This window comes from Scophthalmus maximus, chromosome 18 (assembly GCF_022379125.1).
Source record: "Scophthalmus maximus strain ysfricsl-2021 chromosome 18, ASM2237912v1, whole genome shotgun sequence".
NCBI classification, from domain to species: Eukaryota; Metazoa; Chordata; class Actinopteri; order Pleuronectiformes; family Scophthalmidae; genus Scophthalmus; species Scophthalmus maximus.
The window spans coordinates 13724060-13740576 of record NC_061532.1 but is presented as its reverse complement, the minus strand read 5'-3'; the positions used below and the strand labels follow the sequence as shown (position 1 = coordinate 13740576).

General features: G+C 44.2%; 3 protein-coding genes across 16 annotated transcripts in view; 1 reads left to right on the top strand and 2 right to left on the bottom strand.

Annotated features, from left to right (window-relative positions):
- The first annotated feature begins 425 nt into the window (after positions 1-425).
- Positions 426-7302, top strand: tram2 (translocation associated membrane protein 2). 2 transcript variants are annotated; one of them, XM_035618080.2, is made up of 11 exons: positions 426-636; positions 2671-2734; positions 2931-3040; positions 4097-4213; positions 4331-4389; positions 4774-4858; positions 4978-5048; positions 5255-5359; positions 5644-5787; positions 6134-6291; positions 6496-7302. In XM_035618080.2, exons 1-11 carry the CDS (start codon positions 517-519, stop codon positions 6570-6572), a joined length of 1110 nt encoding a protein of 369 aa, XP_035473973.1. In that variant the 5' UTR covers positions 426-516; the 3' UTR covers positions 6573-7302. The 2 variants fall into 2 exon arrangements, with proteins under 2 accessions (XP_035473973.1, XP_035473971.1); XM_035618078.2 differs by having other exon boundaries at positions 6433-7302.
- Positions 5910-13681, bottom strand: efhc1 (EF-hand domain (C-terminal) containing 1). Of its 4 annotated transcripts, none has more exons than XM_035618075.2 (11): positions 13421-13681; positions 11619-11840; positions 11193-11480; positions 10910-11062; positions 10279-10465; positions 9755-9981; positions 9485-9625; positions 8969-9182; positions 8707-8841; positions 8501-8578; positions 5910-6733 (listed from the first exon to the last, which is right to left on the bottom strand). In XM_035618075.2, the coding sequence occupies exons 1-10, from the start codon at positions 13484-13486 to the stop codon at positions 8550-8552; spliced, it is 1662 nt and encodes a 553-aa protein (XP_035473968.2). In that variant the 5' UTR covers positions 13487-13681; the 3' UTR covers positions 5910-6733; positions 8501-8549. The 4 variants fall into 4 exon arrangements, with proteins under 4 accessions (XP_035473968.2, XP_035473969.2, XP_035473965.2 ...); XM_035618076.2 differs by having other exon boundaries at positions 8537-8578; XM_035618072.2 differs by having other exon boundaries at positions 8695-8841; positions 13421-13680.
- Positions 13682-14194: 513 nt separating this feature from the next.
- The window catches only part of LOC118290409 (protein eva-1 homolog A), a 221191-nt gene continuing 218868 nt past the window's right edge, over positions 14195-16517 (bottom strand). For all 10 annotated transcript variants that reach the window (XM_035618055.2, XM_035618057.2, XM_035618059.2 and 7 more), the window contains one exon: positions 14195-16319. In XM_035618055.2, the coding sequence (XP_035473948.1) occupies positions 15940-16319 (380 nt within the window). In that variant the 3' untranslated portion in view covers positions 14195-15939. The remainder of the gene's footprint in view (positions 16320-16517) is intronic.

Below are 16517 nucleotides of genomic sequence, written 5' to 3'. Positions count from 1 at the left end.
CACCTGCCATCCTCTCTGCGCGCACTGGACGCTTCCGGGTTCTTTGCCTGACATTTGCATATTCGACCGTGATTCTTTTTTCCTCCTCAAGGAGAGGAATGTGGAAACAACTCTATAGTGACACCATTTTGCTCGGATATAAGTCACTTTTAGTCAATGTTAGACAATTTAGAGGACGGAAAACGAAGAAAGGGGCTTTTGAGTGGAGGGGGACTTATATAGTTTCGCTTTAATATGTGTAATATGTGCTAAAATCATCATATCCATGGCATCAATAGATTAGAGCTGCATTTATTTCTGAGTTTTTTTCGCCGTGATCCCCCAGGTGGAAACGGTCACGGTGGACAGAACACGTCCTGTGTCAACGGCCTCAATAGACGGAGGTATTTACGGCACTCGCCCTTTAAGACGGGCGCGCATGCGCACACCGGCGACAAAGTTAACTCCTGAACTTCGTAGCCATCACAAAAATTGTGATTTATAAAATAGCAGGGGAAACGGCGGCAGCGGGCTGACATGGCATTTCGCCGACGGAACAAGAGTTACCCTTTCTTCAGCCAGGAGTTCCTCATTCAGAACCATGCCGACATCGTCTTCAGTTTTGTCATTTTCATTTTGATTGGGTTGATGTTTGAGGTGAGATGAGCTCTTTCTTTTTTTTTTCCGCTTCCCTCCGTCTCACTCAGCTGTTCGCTAAGATGGCAAAGCCTGCAGCACACCCTCAAAGATGCTAACTCGATATTCTGTCGAAGGAGGATTTTTTGTTGTTGTGGATTAGAGAAAAGTTTGGTTTCGTTTGTCTGTCTGCATCCGAGTTTGTCTTCGTGCCACTTGTTATCAGTCCCGCGGACATGGTGGCTGCTTTTGCTGCAGTTTTGAGCAAGTTCGGTGAATGGTGGGTGTTTTGCTCTGCTCGCGTTTAGACTTGAGGTAAAACACACACCAGAGTTTAAACTGCAGGTTTAAAAACGTTTTCTTCTAGTTTATAAAAAGTCTTGTTTGTGTCTTGGCTGGTAATACTTTCCCAAAAGGAGTTTATTAAACTCTCCTCTTGGTGTAGACATACTCAAAAATTTCAGTGTAATTAAGTTGCTCCTAAAATCACCTGTTTTACCCATTTGACATAGTCTTGCTCCACTTTCCAGTTAAAAAAAAAACACTGCAACCAAATTTTTTTTTGCTTTCCAAAATGTGTCAGAAACTACGTGCGGTCACATTTAAATGGGAAGTAAAACGTTTTGGCGTTCAAATTAAAAGCCCTCGGTGTTTCTTAAGGCTTCGTTCCCGCCCGCCCGTCGTTTTAGGGATTTTATTTTGAAAAGAGGAAACGGAAGTGGTGTGGCTTTTTGTCGCCAACTGGACCGTGGTAGTTAACTGCCACGTCTCAATCTTTGAGCCGCTGCTGCTGGTTCTGAACCGGAGGGATTTCACCACTGACACACACACACACACACACACACACACACACACATTTCATTTGCCAATAGTTTCGCGTACGTGTGCACATAAGCAGTTTGTGCGTTTTGCATTTAAGAAAGAGTTTCGGTCCGGATCCCTGGTTGTGATGACACAGCTGGCCGTGTGGGAAATAAAAATATGAGTAGGGGGTTTCCTTAATATTTCTCATTTCAGGAGAAAAAACGAGAGTGAGAGGGAGAACAACGGTTCCTGCAGCTGGAGTTTGAGAATTTGACCGTTGACAGGTCACCAGTGTGGCCCTTGGTGCTCAAGGAGTGACTGTTGACCCCCAGACACCAACAGGGATGATTGTTTTAATAATGTCACATAACTGATTGATTTTTTAAATATCATTACTTTATCAGTAGTGGCTTTGGTGCCGTGGTTCCCCCAGCCTGATGGGAAAAGATAAATGTGAGGCATCACAAGTTTGTTATTTGTAAGAAAATGTTTTTTTTTTTTTTAAGTTTCATATGATATGTGAATAATTCATCCACCGAAATATGACCGATTGCAGCTTCTCAAATGTGAAGATCTGCTGCTTGTAGCTGTTTTGTAAATTGAATACCAATGGATTTAAGCCTGTTTGCCGAAGAAAACACAAGAAATTAAGAAGTAATGAAAATAACGTCTCACAAATAAGTCTTGTGAATGAGGGAATTTCCTTTTTATCGGGCCTGTAACAGTTACTGAAAAGAAGGGAAGATTTCACTTTGGCTGAGAAACTCGCAGTTCACCAAAGGGCGTGAATCTACTCACTGTTCACTGATATATGCAACCCTTGGCAAAGGGGGCCACAGGTAGAGACGGTGGGTTTTTACTTCGAGAGGCCGGGTTTTGGGAAACACTGCTCTAATCCTTGGCATAGGATATATTTTCCGGAGGCTCTGTTACAACCTCCACATCCCAGGTCGATACAAGCCGCATCATGCCGACATATTTGTCAGCAGCACACCTCAGGGAATTCAGCTCCCAGTGGTTAATTACAACGCTGGGGGGGATGAGGAGGAGGGTTGACTTGACAATATTATAAACATTATATATTCTGAAAAGCTTTGAATCTTACTCTCCTGTCCCCCTACACACACACACACACACACACACACACACACACACACACACACACACACACACACACACACACACACACACACTGCTTCTTGCCGTTGCTTTTGAAATAAGCTGCTAATTACCATCTCTTCTTTTTTCCAGGCTACAGCCAAGACGGCCATACTGTTCATTCAGCCTCAGTACAATGTCACCACGCTATCAGCAGGTATGCGGTGCAATTGGAGAATTCTTCTTTTGAAGGATACGTTTTGATTCGCAGTCTGCATTCCCATAGTTTCCCCTTCTGCTGATGCATTTACTTTATTACTGCCATTGAAGTGTGATCACAAAAACGCGGCGTACGCTGCTCAAGGATGTTTCACATGCCTCTCTGACTGCAAACCTGCTGTGTGTGTGTATAGAGGGAGAGGTGACGCTGTACCAGTACGGATGGAAGGACTCTGCCACCATCCTCTTCTATTTCTTCATCGCCATCATTCTCCATGCGGTAGTGCAGGAGTATCTCCTGGATGTGAGTACTATTTGTCAGTGTGGCACATTTGCATCAAGGAATCACGAGGGGTAGCCACGGGACATTGTCACTCAGAAGTTGTACTAGAGCTCTGCAACACACAGGATACTGGTTATTTTTTTGGAGACACTGTCATTTTCGTATAGTTTACCATAATTCATTTGTAATTCAGTGCCAATTTCCTCAAAATAATTGCCCGCTTTATACCCACATGAATTTTACTTCATTATTGATTTATTATTGGAAACATTATTCTTCCTATTAAATGGTATGCTTGCCTGCCTATCCAGGGGACTAAAATCTCTCCACATTATCCAGCATTCAATATTGAAATAAAGTCTGCAGATGTATTATGTAATATTCAATGGCGCTGCATCTTGATTTCTTGACTGTCACCCGTTGTTGCATGGTAAAATCATTTTGAGTGTGTTTACTCGCAGGGTGATATTTCATTGATTGCAGAGAACATGCCGAATGTGAATATTATCTTCGGCGATGAGTCTGACTGGTCTCTTTACTGTTCACACAGTTGCACTCGAGTGTGCTATTAATATATTGAAGGATATGAATACACGGTTTACTAAAAACCAGGATGTGAGCCGTTTCCTCCCCCCCCTTAAGGTCTTTGCTTACAAATGAACTTTGTGGTATATCGCATCAAAAGCAATATGAGAAGTACTGCTGACTGTTCCCACAACCGACTCAGACTGGAAACGGGCCGACACTGCTCCAGTGCTCTGTGGGTAGAGACAGGAAGAAGCGTAGCATTTGATCCATCTGACGATATATGCCCCTGTGTTACTGTTTAGAAATAGTCCGGTAGGTTTTATTTCAGCTCCGTCACCACGGTTTCCACACAGTCTTGAAAGGAGAACTTCTCCAGCAGCAGCAGCAGCCATAAATAGCACCCGCTGTCTTTTCTTTTCCTAGTTGTTTTGTTGTCAATGTGACTCTTCCTTGTGCCCGCGGTGAGCGACAAGGAGTCGGCTCGTATAACCCGTTCTGGCCGGATCCAGCGGCATTAACGTGATCTGTCGTGCTGTTTCCTGTTTGCAGAAAGTGAACCGGCGTCTCCACCTCTCCAAGAGCAAGAACACCAAGTTCAACGAGTCGGGTCAACTGTGCGTGTTTCACTTTGTTTCCAGTGTGTGGAGTTTTTACCTTCTCATAACGGTAAGTGAGATTTCACCATGTAAAAGACATATATATATATATATATATATATATATATATATATATATATATATATAGAAAAATACTAGTCATGAAGTCTCTAATTTCTTCACACAGGAGGGATATCTCCTGCATCCCAGCAGCCTTTGGGAGAACTATCCCCATGCTCACCTCAGGTACGACTGATGTGAACCGACTGATCGAGTAGTTTTGGCCAAAAAAAAAATAATTTCCTTTTTTTGTAAATATTAATGTTTTTTTAAATAAATTTGACTAACAATCATCTACTTTTAAATCTCTTTTATAGCTGACTAAATACTGCTAACAAAGTAGCTCGCACACAGTGAATCTATGGACCACAGGGTCTCGAGTAGCTTCCTGTAGTTTAAGGAAATTATCATAATTTCCTCATATGGGCAGTTTTCCATACAGTATTCTGCGAGGTTCTATAAAGGTTTAGTTTCTTGACAACTTGCATAGTCATGGGAAACGATGATAACTTACACTCTTGTCCTATTTGTCCTGCTTCCCCCCTCTCCCCTTCTGTATCTGCGGTCCAGGTTTCAGGTGAAGTTTTTCTACCTCACTCAGCTGGCCTACTGGCTCCATGCCTTGCCAGAGCTCTACTTCCAGAAAGTACGCAAGGTCAGTGAAGGGGGTCCTTGGAACTGGAGGAGTTGAAGGGAGTGTGACTAGAAAAGACTGTTTACATGTATGCCAATTCGATGGAGAACGAGAAATAATAAAGGCCGTTTGTTTTGCAGGAGGAGATTTCTCGCCAGCTGCAGTACATCAGCCTGTATCTTCTGCACATCTCGGCAGCCTATTTGTTAAAGTAAGCGTCTGACAGAAAATCTGAAAATATAAAGTCTTGTCAGTAAATATGCTTTGATCGTGAGACAAGATCCGATCACTCAGTCCATATTCGGAGGTGGTCTAGGATGCAAATCCTGGGCCACCATGGAGGACCGCTAACTACATTTTTGGCTGAGCTCCTCCTTGCTCCTCTGCCTGACTGCTTCTCTTTTCCTCCTTCTTTAGCTTGAGTCGTGTGGGTCTGGTCCTTCTCTTCCTGCAGTACGTGTCAGAGCTGGGCTTCCACATCGCCAGACTCTTCTATTTCACTGATGAGAACCATCAGAAAACGTGAGCAACCTCACGGCTCGTTTAACGGTTTTGTTTTTTCCACTCATCACTCTCAGAATATTTCCCTCGACCTATAAACTGTTGATCTGTGTCCTTATCGCAGACTGTGATCTCCTTAAAGTCCCACGGTGCCACGTGTTCAATGTTTTCCACCTTTTTACAGTTCATTTTATTGATGCCTTGTTTGGTCTGACGATTGCCAGTGTTGTTAACCTCGGCACCTTTTTCTTTTTATCTATATATTTTTTTATTGATGCCAACTTGTCTTGTGTGCTGTGACGTAGGTTTGACCTGTGGGCGATCAGCTTTGTGTTTACACGAATGGTCACTCTGACCCTGATGTTCCTGGCCGTCGGGTTTGGTTTGGCTCGCGCCGAGAACCAGGGGCTGGACTTGGAGATGGGAAACTTCAACACTGTACTGATAAGGTAAAGCAGGGGGGAAAAATGATGTTCAGTATATCCTACGTTTGTGATAATGAACAACTATACCTTTTTTTTTTACTGCTATCGTAACAACTGTACAGTAAAAATAACACCTAGTGCCCATATTGTTTTAATGTTTTATTCTTTTATGACAATACAGTAAAACATGTGGAGGCAAAAGAGGCATCCAGAGCAAATCTATCAGCAAAATCATCAGTTACTCTAAAACCCTGACAGAAATATTCTGCGTCTCGTTCAATAACACACGTCAAGGCCAGAAAGTAATTAATTTAATTTGGCCAGTTCAAACGCACAACAGCACTAATCTTCTTGCCTCGGCCCCCGTCAGGATGATCGTTCTACTGCTGGTATGTTTGACCCAATCTTGGCTCCTCTGGAAGTTCATCCGCTTCCAGCTGAGGCGCTGGAGGGAGTTCAGACACGAGCAGGCTCTCCGCAAGAAGGCTGCCCCAAAACAACCCCTACGGACACTCAAGAGAGACTCGCGTAAGTAATAAGCACCAAAACATGTTTCGTAAAAATATACCGACGTAGTCACCCAATGAAAAGCAATAACAGTTTCACAACATAAATATCAGGAATGTGACTTGTCATGCTTTCCCCTGTTTGTTTTTTTCATTTGTCTAGATCACAGTAAATGTTCTGCCTTAGTAGACATCCTGACTTCTCACCTCCCTCTCTCCCTGCCAGTTGGTCACCATGAAAATGGCGTTCTTAAAGCGGAGAACGGAGCCTCTCCTCGGACCAAAAAACTCAAATCCACCTAAGATTAACACACAGACTGGACAGCGGCCTTAGCCCAGGCTAAGGTCTGTCTCAACAGCAAACAACGGGGGGAACCGGAGGCCAGCTGGCCACCGGGCTCCTGGTCGACTCATGTCCCGAGAAGTTACGGGGGACTCAGTCGCTGCAGACTTAGGCTTGAATGCTGGAAAATGAAAACAAAGGAAATCTCTTGAACCCAAAAGACATTTACTCTTCTCAATCGTATCAGTATTTTTATACATCTACGCATCCTAATGGAACACCACCGTATGCAGAAAAGCACACTGCGCGTGTCAGTGTTGGATGCGTTTGTGCGTCATACACGAGTACTGTATTAGCTGTAGTGTTTGTCTGATATTGAAGCTGTTTGCAGCTCTTCCCTTTGAAGAAAACAGGCTTTGCTTGTTTTCTGCTCTGATTCACAGGAGCAATAATTAAAATGTTACTGATGATATGCTACGAGCTTACTGTATGCTGGCCTCAGCGTTATCGCTCTCCCGTGTCAGGGAAGGGATTCTGGCCAAACAATAGTTTTCACCCGAGGATCCTCCCGATGATTTACATCTTGTCTAAAATTCCTACATTCTCTCACTGGTCACTTAATAGATATGTATCAAGTATGTATGTTGGATATTACCGCATGCCATTCCATGTTTTGTTTTTTTTCATTCTTTCTTTTAAATGATTTGTTAATTTCTTTATTAAAAAAACAACGCAATTTTCTGAAAAAGATATGGACTTTATATTTCTCATTTGTTTTACACAAAAGGCACATCTGTGAGGAACGGGAAGAATGTTCTGTCTCTACTTCGTCTTCAGTGTTATTTTCTGTTGCAAAACGAAACATGTTAATGTAGATAAATATATGCAGGAGTACTTTCCAGAGATAACACGGTAAACAGCACATCTAAATAGGACAGGGCGGGGAACTGTTGTTAGCTTAAGGCTGGTAAGATACTTGTTCTGGCGTTCCTGTTTACTGAGTTAACAGTTTCCTGCGTAACTGTAGTTGTTTCATTGCCCATTTCAAATAAAATTCCCTTGGTATATATCCAAAATGAAAAGGGTAATTTTAAACTTAACCACGCCAATAGATTTCACGAGATACATTACCTTTTTATTTAGGACATCCAGCATACTTATTGTGTTAAAGGGGCAGAAAGCGATTTTTGTAGGAAGATTGCTTGTTGTTGATGTTATGATTGAACAGGTCAGGGTCTCGAACCCGCAGCCTCAGGTAATGGGAGACGGACGGACTAACCACCGAAGGCCAAAAGCCCAGAGCATCTGTTGCATGCACGTCTCTTTAAAGCCCCAGTGTGTAATTTTTGATCTTTTCTGGCGGCATCTGGTGGTAAACTTGCAAACTGCAACCAACTGAGCACCTGACAGGGGACATTTTATGGTGGCGCACTGCTAATTCCGTTTGCGGTTTCCCGCAGCGCTGGAAATTCAATGCGAATGGACGGTTTTCTGCAAACGTATTTAATGCTGTGTTCCATTATACCTCCGCTCTAACTCGGACCCCGGAGGTGGTGATTTTTTTCCGACCCCCCCGAGTCGCAGTGGAACCGGAACGCAACACAACATGACGTAGCAAACATGGCGATTTACACGGAGGTCGGGTCCCCCTAATGTTACTATATTTAACTCATTCAAAGTTGATGAAAAAACATTGGTTCTTTGTTGCAGGTGATTTACATATATGAACACACAATTATGGACAATATATTCAATTAATGTGAATACGTTCTTCTAAATATTACACACTGTATTTTTAAGGTGTCGGCGAGTGATGTTTACAAACTGCACACGCATTGTTGTGTGGTGCGGTCCGCACCTTTTTTTGGTCTTCAATTTACAGAGCCAGGCCTGCGCCGACAAAAAATTAATTTTACAAAAAGAGCATTGTTCGATTGAATTCGCTTACTGCCCCTTTAAGTGTTCTTCAACGGCTTGTCTTCACCCTATCGCTGGCATCAGGAGGACGGCTCTGCTACTTCATCACCTGATTTAAAAGAAGGAGAAAAAACGAGCTTAATTTACTGTGTACTGTGTCAGTCCAACGTGACACCTACTAATGATTTTTTAAAAACAATATGAGAGTTGCTGACTATAGTTTACCATTTTGGTCACCTGGCTGGTTATTTCTTGTCCCCAGCTTCTGACGCATAGACTCCAGCGTCTGACAAGGGATCTGGCTCGATATGGACTCCAGGTAGGTGAGAACGTACTGGTCAGCATCGGTCAACACAAAGCGGTGGCTGAAAACTAAAGGACACGCGAGAAAGAAGAGACAGGCGACGTGAGCAGGGCTTTCATACAGCTTAATGTGTCCGGAAAAATTTCCTTTTTGGAATCGCAGACACAATAATACTCAATTTAGTCCACTCCTCACCGTCCACAGTGGCTCCAATAGCCAAGTCTGCCGGTGAGTAGAACTCAGGATGGTCCACGGTACAGCCCGGCTTGGGGACGCGCGTCTTTTCCAGGAACTTGCCGGCCATGATGCCGGAGTTGCGAGTGGGCTTTTCAAATATACTGATCATGTCGTCGGACAGGAAGTAGGACAGAATGAAGCGTCGCCCTTCGTCATCGGGATTTTGGGAGTCCTGGAATGACAGTGACATAGGACCTCTTCAATTGGCAGAGAAAAAAAAAGTTTGAATGATAATAACTATGTATAGTACTTGCAAAGTGCTTTGCTGTAGAAAAACCTTGCTGTAGAATGTACGTTTTGAGATGTTATTTAAATGAGGGCACTGAGTTTGCTCATGTAATCTCCTCAGGGAGGGAGTTTCATAAAAAAAGGATGTTTTGCTTGGTCAATCAATACAATGTGTTTCTTGAGTTCCATTTTCATTGTTTCCCTCCTGGATTATCAGACCAGGGGTTAGTGACTGTTACTGCTCACCATTCTGGCGATGTAGCGCAACACTTTGTGGTGGTTCTCCAGCATCTTCAGCACATTGTGTCTGGGAGGCTCGGGAATTAGAGACAAACAGTTTTGGAGAGAATCTTCGAGTGAACCAAAGCCGTTGTAGGGAGGAATCTCCTGTAGATGTGGACAAACATGCACGTGTGAGGGTGATGGCAAATAGTTACTTACTATACCGCAACACAACAAGTACCCACGGGCAATTCAGATTACATACTCTTCAGTTTTGTCGACTCTATTTCTCACCTTCTCTGTGTCCTGAAGCAGGTCGACCTTCTTCGGTTCTATGACTGGTTCCATCTCTACGTCGGGGTGGTTCTTGTCAAAATACTCTTTAGTGAAGCCGTCGCAGTCCTGCAGAAAGAGTTGACGGCCCAGCAGCCGTATCGTCTGACCCAGCTTAAAGTCTTTGGGTGAGAAGTACTCGTCCACCTCGTCTTTTGACACCTCCAGCACACAGCTGGGGAAGGGCTCTGGAAGGAAAAGAGAAGAAACACGATTAACAGTATGTAGTGGATGAAATAGGAAATCGTCACCGCATGATCATTGTGCTGACGCTACTTCAACATAAAAACTTTAAAATGTTAAGCTCCGTAGGGCGTCGGTCTTTGTCTGCCCTGATTGGATGGTGAGTCAGCAATAAGGTGAGAGGCTGCTCCGCTCAGGTGTAACTACATTCCTGTTTGGAGCTCATCGCTTGTATGGATTTTTTTTTTTTTCAGAAGTAAACCAGTCATTTTCTAGTGACATTCAGTGGCTTTGCATCCTACGTGGTTTGAGCTTCTTGGGCAGCCTCTGTCTGTGCATCAGGACAGGGAAGGGATATCGACCGCTGTTGGGCTGATGAACCTCTCTGATCTCCACCGTGTCGTCCACAAGGTAATACTGGATGGAGACCGGCATGGTGTCTGTGTACAGAGAGTCACTGTTGTCCCACATTGCGAAGAAACGCAGCACCTGACCAAAAAAAAAAAAGTTTAGATGGATAGATTGGCTTAATTGATCTGGGAAACTGGGAAATTCCAGTGTTACAGCAGCCAGATATCAGGCACATAACCACCATCCTAATATTAAAAAAATTTAGAAATACAAATGCAAAAACTACATATAAGTATGAAGGAAAAAAACATAAATAATGTATATAATATCAGTTACCATAAATGTGCATAAGAACATGGCAACAGGAAGGTGTAAAGGTAGCATGAAATATTAAAATATTAAACAACATGGGTTTGATTTAAGATAGGAGACCAAGTCGATGTCCCTGATACATAATAAACACACTAGTAGTGCTGTTGTGAGTGTTTTCTTAATAATCCTTATTCATGTTTTCATTTGTCTAAATTTGTCTAATTTGTAGTTGGTGCCCAGTGTGTGTGGATCAGAGCGAGATCCCCTTACCATGCGGTCCATATTGAGGAACTGGTAGGTGCGGTCGACGTCAGAGGGCGTTTTGTGGCAAGGCTTTGGGACTTTTTTACGAGTTTTGCAATAAGGATCGACTGGCATCGGCTGAGGGTCGTTCAGAACCATGCCCTCGCTTTCCATGAATTCCTGTGTGCAGATGGCGAATGAGAAAAAAGGAAGACGCCGACAGAGAGCCTCATTTTCAACAACTGCCCGGGTACATGTCCTTATTTCCGTGTCAGACAATAATAAAAGTAGAGAAAAAGAGAGGCTGTACCTTTGTAAACGCATCACACTGTGTGATGTGGTACTTGACCCCGTACACCTCCAGGTCCATGCCGATGTTCAGGTCTTTCCACCGGTAGCGCTCGCCGCGTTCATTCTTGGGCAGTCGTTGCCGTTTGAGCCGTTTTCCCTGCGGTATCCCGGAGTTCTTCACCAGGGGCTCGAAGATGCACATGCTGTCGTCCTCCAGGTAGTAGTAGATGATCACGGGGCGCACGCGGCACACGTCCTCCGAGGAAAACCGGACCTCCTCCTCAAAGTACGCGTTGAAGCGCAGCACCTACGAGGCAAAGGGTAAGAGGGCAGACAAACAAGGAATCACCAGTTGACTGCAGCAGCAAGAAATGCAACTGGACTTGGATTCTTTTCAGGAGTCTACCACCAAGTCCAGTTGCACTTACCTCAGAGGCGACCTTACCTTCTTGTCAAGGGCCACGTGAGCCGGGACGAATTCATCAGGCAGGCTCTTCTCAAAGGGGCCATAAGTAATGTCCGCTGTTTCTAAGGTCAACTTGCTGAACTCCTGGTTTCTCAACTGCTCTGACAGAAGTGGATCTTGTCCGATGCCAACATTTGGACGACGGGACAGAGCGTAGCCATTTCTATAGCCCAGTGTCTGGGACCGATGGTAGTCCGACTTCTACGGAGAAAAGATCATTATCATATGCGAGTCTTTACTGTTTCAATAGAAGGCAACACAACAGTGTACTACACAAATAGCTGTAGGCTATGCGATATGACCCTGGGGCCGGACAGAAATATAAGAACACCAGCATGAGATAATGAATTGGATTAAATGATTTCTTCATCAGTCTCTGAATGGCGAACCGTTAACGGTGGCACTTGTCAACGCCGCAACAGAGAAGTTACAGAAAAAGAATTTCAGATTTTGATTCAACTGATGCCGTCAATGTCCCCGTTGCTACGGAAACGACGACGAGCCTGCTATTAGACACTGGCCTACGAACTGCAGGGAGGACATCTGCATCCCACCACAATCGAAATGAATGAAGGCTTAATCTTCATCATCATCACCTACCTACAGCAGCGTGATCCACCTGCCGTCTTCTGAATCATATTTAGTTTTGGTTTAGTTGGTCCTCCATTATTTTTCAATTGTAGCTGGTGTTGGAATGTTAATCACCAACAGTTATTGACAAGTAGATATTGCGGTATGTCCTCCTGGCCCTCCATTGTTGGCATTTCACTCTTCACTTTTCTTTAACGTTAGCACGACACGCAACATATCATGTCACCATCAGACACAGCAGAGCGTAGCAGGGCTGCGACTAACAATTATGTTTATTATGGATTAATATGTTGGGTATTTTTTCTCGATTAGTTGTTTGGTCCATAAAATGGTGAAAAATGTTGATAGTAATAATAATAATAATACATTTTATTTACACCTTACAAAACATTACTAAAAATATGAATTAATAAAAGCACAACAATTTTATCAATAGCAAAATCAAGGTGACTAGTTCAAAAACATTTCAGTCAATAAAATCAAGGTGGACATGGTGGTGATAGTGTAAAGATATTTAGTTTACTGTCACGTAGTGTTTTGGCTTTTTTCTTCTTCTTCTAAAAACTACCTGAAACCGATCAATCTATTACAAAAAAGTTGGCGATTCATTTCGCAGTCGATTAACTCATCGATTAATCGATTGACTGTCGCAGCACGAGAGCGTCGCCATCAACGGCTCTGTGATTGGTCAAAAACAGTCAGAGCCTCCTTTCACCTTTTCTTTTCCCCTCTTCTCTTTCTGCTACGTTAGAGATGCGCAATTCTACCCGACAACAGCAATGAGCTGAATTGTGATTGGTCGTTGGCAGGGCCGTTTCAAGCCCCTTTGATGGCTGCAGTCCGTCAGCCACGACAAGGAGTCTTTGATGGACGGTTTGATCTGCCACAGGAACCACGACAGTAATGCACTATATTCAATAAATAGCCGCACGACCTCAAACTGAGTGGGCTGCTGCTGTTGTTGTTGTCGTCGTCGTCACATAGAACTGGTCACTTGTGTTTTACCCCCTCCTCAAATGTCCGAGGGAGACTCCGCCTCACCTGGCGAGCCGCGGCTGTTTTGCATTACAGAGATCGGCAGCATTTATTTTTTATTTAAAAAAAAAATATATTACTCCAGCTTTGACATCCTTCACGTTCCGTCAATTCTAACCACATGTTTTTCAATGAGGCTTTTCGCCTCCACCCACCGTCACATCCCGAAAGGTGTATCCCGGCAGAAACGGTAGCCTGTGGCTGTTCCAGTTCCAAGACATCGCGGCGTCCACTATGTCGACCTGAGCTTTCCCATTAAAAACAACGCGGCGAAGGGGAGCTGGCGACGAATCACGTTGTGCGATATCTTATCGGGGCTTTCTTTGAGGGGCGGTCGATAGTTCTGGTCCCAGGACACGGCCAACAACTACAGCTCCGACTTCCCCCCCCTGGAGAAGAAAAAAAATAAAACAAGCACACGACGGCTCCGCAGAGGTGAGTTTGTGGTAACCACGGAAACGGCAAAACAGGAAGAAAAAAACCCAACAACAACAACAACCCCTGTGTATTTCTTTTAACAAAACCGCGGTAATTCAGAGTAAAGACAAAGAAACACACACCAAGGAAATAAAATAAATGAATGAAGTAACGTCCGGAATGATAAAAAAAAAACAAACAAACCTGACACTGCGACAGAAAAGGAAGTGTGGAGCCTTTTCATCAGTGCAATTTAAAACAAACTTCCGGAGAGTTTCACCGCCAGGGGGCGTCCGACGCCAGACGATCCATCATTGATGGACGCTGGCAAACGGCCACAAAGAGCATATGAGCCTCTGTAATGAGCTCGTGATTACCTCATCATACAAGGTGTTAACCCCTGCGTATGTTGACATGATGATAAATTGTGCCACGATACACTGCGAGCATTGTGCACGCTGCAATTGTAATGCAGGCGCTGTGGGGGGAAAGGAAGCGGAGGAGCAGATCGGTTATTTTTGAACAGTTTATTCCAAGCACAGGAGTCATATTTTGGTCTCACTTTACCAGCTAAGGGCACATTTTGATCCCATTCAAATTCAAACACAAGAACTGTCTTTATACAAAACTATATAGAGCGGCAGTCTTTGTGTGGACGACCCAAATATAAAGTCCTGTGTACTTCTCAGTTAAAACTCCAACCAAGCTTCTTTTTTTTTCTTTTTTTTTTAATGAAAACTATATTTATTTCTATGCTTGAATCCAGGGCAGCTAAAACAAGAGCTGGATTGACAATAGCTTATTATCATTAAACTGGCACTGTGATTTAAGAGGAGCAACTTTTTTTTTTCATGTTCACTGTGAATATATATATATTTTTTGCAGTGCTTTTGTTCCTTCTTCAGACGGCCATGACCAGACCAGCGATCGCCACAATCATCTGTTCAGCAATGGTATCTTTGAAAAAAGAAGGCCACGGTTGACAACAAAAATAGACCTAGAAATTCCCAATTTCTCTGACGAGAGGACCAGAGAAAAATAATTTCCAACAAATTCACTTGTACAAAATTGGCATAATCTTATTACTACATTTACATCTGATGAGACAGCAAGTGCAATGTTTTGAGGGAGACATTCGGGGTTTTACACATGCTCCACTTCGGCAAAGCAACAGTAACGGTAGAAGGAAATACACACGTGATGATATAAATTTAGCTATTTCCAATTTATAAATCCTTTGACCAGTTACCGAGTGATAACACCGGTGGCACTCTTGAAAACAGCGACTTAATAGCTCGGGAAAGGCACTGAACTGTGAATTAAACATATTGTATCAAAAATAAGGTTCAATCACTGGATCCTCTTTGAGGCTCTTTATTATGATATTTAATTTTTTGTTTTCTAGATGCTGACGTAGCTGTTGGGCCGACCCCCGTCTTAGGGGAAGCAAATACGTCAACCAAAGAAACACAGAAACACTAGGATTGCATCCCTGAGGTGCCAGACATCCCCCTCGCCAAGTATAAAAAAATAGCTCACGATAAAACCATACTTGAGAACAAAAAAGACACACGACGTCAATAAACTATTAAATATTATAAAATATATTTCATAAGGGGTTGAGATGAATTCTACCCAAAAAACATCTTTTGGTTTCATAAAGTTCGAAAAGGCAGCATGGTTTATCCAACTGTGGAAAGATTGTCTTTACATCGTGTCCAGTACGCCGCTCTCGGGCGCTCCCTCCGTCAAAAAGTCCACACTTAAATACTGGAGGGTACCGAGCATAAAGCTCCAAGTGTTATATAGTCTCCGGTGGCTGCCCGAGCGTTCTGTACGAAACACACTCATGGCTCGGTCCTTCAGTCACCACTTGGTCTCCGTAGACCAGCGTGTGTCCAAGGCAGCCAACCCATAAACCCGCCCACTTCAAAAAGGCAGCTTGAGGTCACGGGCAAGGCAGCGTGGCCTTTCACCCCTTCTCCTTCAGCAGAAAGGAGCAGCTAAGAGGTGGAGCCTACCATGCAGAGAGCTTATTCTCTAACTAAATGCGGTATAGCTTATGGTACCCAGAGGAATATGCCAACCACTAGAGAGAGAGAAGGCTTTCTCTCCAAGTATGCGATCCCCTCCACTGTTCTCGTCAGCAGAGTCCACCGCTGCCGCTGTGTGCTTCTTGCCTGTTGCCCGTTCCAACCCCAAGTGCGTCCGAAAACATGTTCACGCCTTTACACGCAAAAAGCCTCTCGGCAAGTTCTCAGTAATACCGATTGAGGCTCCGCGTGCCGGGGATGTCCGGTTGCCCGTTCATCCAGATCTCTCGGATGATCCGCTCCCGCTCCTCGAGCCTCTGCGCCCGTTCGAGCTCCTCCGCCGACGTGAACACGTTCATGTTGAGCGTGCGCTCGAAGCGCCGGTGCCGCCGCGCCGACAGGTCCGAGGTGGTGTCCCAGTCCGAGTCCGAGTCGCTGGAGTCGGAGGACGAGTCGGCGGGGCGGGCTTTTTTCTTGGCGGGCGGCTGCGTGCGGGGCTGGCAGTCGGTGCGGCAGGAGATCTGGACCACCAGGGCAAAGAGTGTGAGGAAGAGGCCCAGACACACGCCGCAGACGAAGAAGAGCGCGGCCCTCTCTGGGTGGTCTGTTGCCGGGGAGAAAGAGACGGAGCACAAAGAAAAATGAGCGAAGGAAATTCAACATCCAGTGGATTTCCTCACAGAAAAACATCAAACATTTAATTGGATCTTTCTGACTGATGTTGGGTCTCTTCCCTGTTCTCCCCTGACCTGTTCAGCCTGCTCTGTCAGGAAGTATTCAATGTGATGAACATTGGCTGCAG